Source organism: Chrysochloris asiatica, unplaced genomic scaffold, assembly GCF_000296735.1.
Source record: "Chrysochloris asiatica unplaced genomic scaffold, ChrAsi1.0 scaffold00146, whole genome shotgun sequence".
Taxonomy (NCBI): Eukaryota; Metazoa; Chordata; class Mammalia; order Afrosoricida; family Chrysochloridae; genus Chrysochloris; species Chrysochloris asiatica.
The window spans coordinates 1,532,604-1,537,874 of NW_006408664.1; the positions used below are offsets into that span (position 1 = coordinate 1,532,604).

At 34.7% G+C, this 5,271-nt stretch overlaps 1 protein-coding gene across 1 annotated transcript in view; it reads left to right on the forward strand.

The window, feature by feature from the left end:
• Window positions 1-5,271, forward strand: part of RNGTT (RNA guanylyltransferase and 5'-phosphatase) — a 385,215-nt gene that overhangs the window by 158,235 nt on the left and 221,709 nt on the right. Inside the window, exons 10-11 of the mRNA XM_006870664.1 lie at window positions 1,257-1,328; window positions 3,517-3,681. Of these exons, the coding sequence (XP_006870726.1) occupies window positions 1,257-1,328; window positions 3,517-3,681 (237 nt within the window). The remainder of the gene's footprint in view (window positions 1-1,256; window positions 1,329-3,516; window positions 3,682-5,271) is intronic.

Genomic DNA, 5,271 nt, shown 5'->3' on the forward strand with positions numbered 1-5,271 from the left:
AATGAAGTCCTTGAAGTCTTCAATCTTTTCTCCATTGATAAGAATGTTGTTTATTGGTCCAGTGGTGAGGATTTCTGTTTTCTTAACATTGAGATGTAATCCATACTGAAGGCTGTGCTCTTTGATCTTCATCAGTAGGTGATCAGTACATCTTGATTGCATGTTAGATCATTTTCAGAGTGAAGAAGTTGGTAGAATTCTTCTATTTCATCCTCACTGGCTAGAATGGTTGGTGCATAAATTTGAATAATAGTGGTATTAACTGGGCTTCCCTGTAGGCGCATGGATATTATCCTATCACAGACCGCATTGTACCTTATGATTTATCTGGATATATTCTTTTGACAATGAATGCAGCACCATTCCTATTCAATTTGTCATTTCCGGCATAGTAAACCATGTGGTTGTCAGATTCATAATGGCCAATACCAGTTCATTACAGCTCACTAATGTCTAAAATATCAATGTATATGCATTCCATTTCATTTTTGACAACTTCCAATTTTCGCAGATTCATGCTTAGTACATTCCATATTCTGATTTTCAATGGCTGTTTACAGCTGTTTCTCTTCATTTTGAGTTGTGCCCCATCAGCAAATGAAGGTTCCATGGGCTTTTCTCCCTCTGGCGTTATCACAGTCAACTCTACTTTGAGGTGGCAGCTCTTCCCCAGTTGCGTTTTGATTGCCTTCCAACTTGAGGGACTCATTTTCCAGCACTATATTTGACAGTGTTTCTCTGCTATTCAGAAGGTTTTCAGTGACTAATTATTTGGAAGTAGTTCATCATTCTTTTTTCCTAGTCTGTTTTTGTGAGGAAGCTCATCTGAAACCTGTCCACCACCACGTATGACCCTGCCGGTATTTAAAATACCAGTGGCATAGTTTTCAGAATCACAGCAACTCACAGGCAACCACAGTAAGACAAACTGACAGACGAGTGGTGGCCATTTGGTTTTACCAAATAGTAGCTTAAAAATTAAAACATAAAACAAAATGTAACATAGTCAAATGTAAAATAGTGTAATGAGGAATTACTGTCATTTTATTTCAGTGCAGAATAAATGCATGATTAAACCTTTTGGGCAGCTGACATTCTATTGATGTGATCTGGGTACAAGTATATTCACTTTGTAAAATTTTATCAAGTAATATGTAATGCTTTCTTTGTATGTATTTTCTATGTCAATAAAATTAAATAAATTGCTATTAATGTATGAAAAAATTTATATATATATATATTTTTTTTCTTTCAAGGAAATGATTATTGACAAAGTAAATGGACAGGCTGTTCCTCGATATTTGATATATGATATAATTAAATTCAATGTAAGTACTTTTTATAATTATAAAATACTTTCAGTTTTTAAATTGTTCTAAGAATATTGATAGAGGAAATGGGGGGAAAAAGCTATGCTTACTGTATATTGAGAAATCTAACAACCTTGATTGAAACATTTAAAAAATTTGTTTTGACAAAGAAAGCAACCTATAATTTTCTTTTAATTTCTAAAAGTTCAGATTATGTTAGGGTATCTATGCTTTTTCACCAGAAACTTAACATATGTGATTTTATCCTATATAAATTAGGAACAACAATGCCATTTGTTTTTCGTGATGTTGTAATATGATTTAAAAACTGTTATGGAAGAGATTGCCCATAGAAAAGTACTTGTTACCTTGTTGAGATAATGATGGTGGTAGTTGTATGTTGTTGAGTCGGTTTCTACTCATAGCAACCCCGTATAGGGTTTCTGAGACTAAATCTTTATGGGATCTTTCTCCCGAGGAGCAGTTAGCTGGTGGATCTGAACTACTGATCTTGTGGGTAGCAGTCTAACTCATAACCCACTACACCAGCAGAGTTGTTTTTGTTAGAAATAGTAGGAAAGAAAAATTGTGACTGTCAGGTTACACAATTGTTAGTGTTGTATTAAACCAGTGAAAAAACACCTGCCAAACAGTTGATTCTTGGTACCTTGGACTCTCAGTGGTGTAACCTTTAGCATACTTAGCTGCTAAACAAAAGATTTGGATTCTTGATGTGGTGCTGTAGGAGAAGCACCCACCAACTGCTCCTTTGAGACACGTTACAGGGTCACTGTGAGTCAGAAGCAATTCAACAGCACTTACTAACCAATCAACCAAAAGGTTGGAGGTTCTAGTCTACCCGAGGTGTCTCAAACAATTGGCCTGAGAATCTACTTTTTAAAAAACATTAACTATTTGAAAGCCCTATGGAGCAATGTTCTATGCTGATATATAATGTTGTTGCCATCTTCTTGATAATATTAAAAAATCTCCTTTTCTTTCTCTCATTTGCCTAATGTTTTATACAATTCTTTACTTACCTTCCGGTAATTAAAAAAACCAGCGAAACTCTGATAAAATAAAACTGCATTTTGTAAAATTAAACTTTTCTTGGTTTTGTTCTGTACTTGATTTAAATGAAAAAAAAAAAAAAAACCACACCAAATTTTGCTAGTCTGTCACTTCAAAAAGAGAAAGTGATCATTAATTGTTGCATTTGTAACTTGAAACTGAAAGTGTGAATACAAGCAGGAAAGAAGGTAAAAATCCAAAACTCTCCATTGTAAGTAAATATCAAGATTAAATAGTATAGGATTATAGAGCGTGAAATAGGATTTATATTTATATTTTTCACCTGTTTCCTATAGTTTATACTAGGCAAGAATTTGTTTGCCTTTTGATGCTTAATTTTGGCATGTCAATCTGAATTATTTAGGCAGTACAAGATTACTTCTATAAATACAAGAAGCATTTTCAATAGTGTCCATCTATGAAAAGGTATAATCATTCCCCTAGATGTATATTATTCAAATTGCATAATCATTTAGTATTCAAGTCAGGTTGAAAGCATTGACAATTCTATAATTAAGTTTTTAAAAAAATTTTTAAGAGTTGAAGACTTTTAAGAAAATTTTTATGAAGTTATTTTTTGGAATATATTTTAACAAATTGCTGTAATAAAATGATTCAGGATTGTCTTAGTCCAGGCTACTTAAAGGGATCCCCGTCCCCCAGTAAACCTTCTCATCGTTTGGACTGAAGTTCTATATTTGAAGCATAAAGCTTCAAACTTAAGAACCTCAAGGAGAGAAAAGATCATTTTATTCTGTTTGTTTATGACTACTATATTCCTCTAAAAGAATGCTTCCCAGAACTGGCTTACTGTAATCACAGATCTTAGACTAAAATTCTTGGACTGTTGAGGCAAAAGAAGGGATAGGAGGGGATTTGTTTGTGAATGTGAGAGTGCTGTCTCTTCTACTTCTATATTTGAGCTTCTACTTTAATGTATGTTCAGTGCAGGGTCGCTTCATTGTCTTTGATAACAGATTTCTAATTTTTTTTTATAGATAGGAAAATTTAAGTGTATACAAAAGTAGAGAGACTAATATAAGAAATACTGACCATCAAGATTTGTGAGACCTTAACATATTTTACCTACTTTTTATTAAGAAAGAATGATCCACTATTGTCTCATTTAATTCAGGCGCAGCCGGTTGGAGATTGTGACTTTAATATTCGTCTGCAGTGTATAGAACGAGAAATAATAAATCCTCGACATGAGAAAATGAAGACTGGTCTCATTGACAAAACACAAGAACCATTTAGTGTCAGAAATAAGCCATTTTTTGACATCTATACTTCAAGAAAGGTAAAGTTTACTCTGTAGTTTTCCAGTTAATGCTTATGTTGTACCATAATTGAGCTGCATAGGAATATGATTGACATTTTACTGCCTGAGTAACTTGACGTTACTTGAATTGATACTGTTCTACCCTAAGGTTGATTATACATTGTTGTTGTTTTTATTATGTGTTGTGGAGTCATTTTCAACTTATAGCGACCCAGTATAGGGTTTTTCAAGGAGTGGCTGATGAATTTGAACATCCGACCTTGTGGTTCAAGCTGACCTTGCAGTCCTGCACTTATCCTATAGCACCACACATTAAAATTTGTTGGCATTCTTGCCTTAACTTTGCTTATAAATGGTGTAAACTTCAAACTAGTTTGTGTCCCTGTTTCTCATACAGTTTGATTCATGGCCATTGTCCATATTTTGGTTTTAAAAACGCTTTGAACAGTATAGAATTATATATAGAGAAAATGACTTTTTGATCTCCCAGTCTTTCTGAAGGTAGTAAACAGCATTTGATGCATAGTCTTTCTGATTAAAAAAAATTATTTATATGTATTTACACACACACACACACTGAGACTTTTCTTTGTTTTTGCTTTTTTGACACTTGCTAAATGTCTGGATGTTTCTCCCCATGTAACAGTATGCTTCGAAGACATTTTCATATCATTGCAAATTTTTGTAACTGCTGCATAGTATTTGACAGTAATAATGTGTACTGTAATTATGTATTTTCTTATTGATGTGCTTAGATTACTTCTTGTAGTTTGCTATTACAAGTTTTCATTAAACATATTTGCTTAAAAGGGTAGCATTTCTTCAGGGTAAGTACCTACAAGTGGGTGACATTTGAGTGAAGACTTGAGGAGGGAGAATGGTGATAATTGGGAGAACAACGTTCTTGGCAGAGGGAAGAGCAAGTACAAGGGCTCAAAGTTAGGAGGTAATGAGTGATTGAGGAACAGAAAAGATGTCAGGATTAGAAATGAAGTCAGTGTGGGACATATAATTTGGGAGGGAGATAAAGTCTGAGATATTACCAGATCATTTAGGCTTTTGTCCATCAATTGTCTGTCAGTCTGTTGCACACTGGTGGCTTGCATGTGGCTGCAATGCTGGAAGCATTGCTACTGACAAACAGGTTACAGCTGAGCTTCCAGACTTAGCCTAGGAAGAAAGAGAGAAGGACTACTTCCGAATGTTGAACCACTGAAAACATTATGAGTAGCAGTAGAAGAATGTCAGGTATAGCTAGAATACTGAATATTAAAACATTATGACCATAGTGGAATCCTGAACCGCATCCAGACTCTTCTGAGGTGGGAAATTTCCAGTTGAAAGGACAAGCAGACCAGCCTGAAGTGGCTAGAAGAACAGAATATACTTCTTGAAAGAAAGACCGACAGGAAAAATATAAAATAATATAGACAGCCCAACTGATTATTAGAAGAACAAGCAAGTTGCTTGCCCAGGAGACATCAAAGCAAGTGGTCAGGGTCCCCTCTAGGTGTAAACCTCCTTCCAAGACTCAATGGGAATACACACCCTGATTGGGACCACATTCATCACCAATATGGGGAAATGAGGGAAAAACAGCAATGAAGC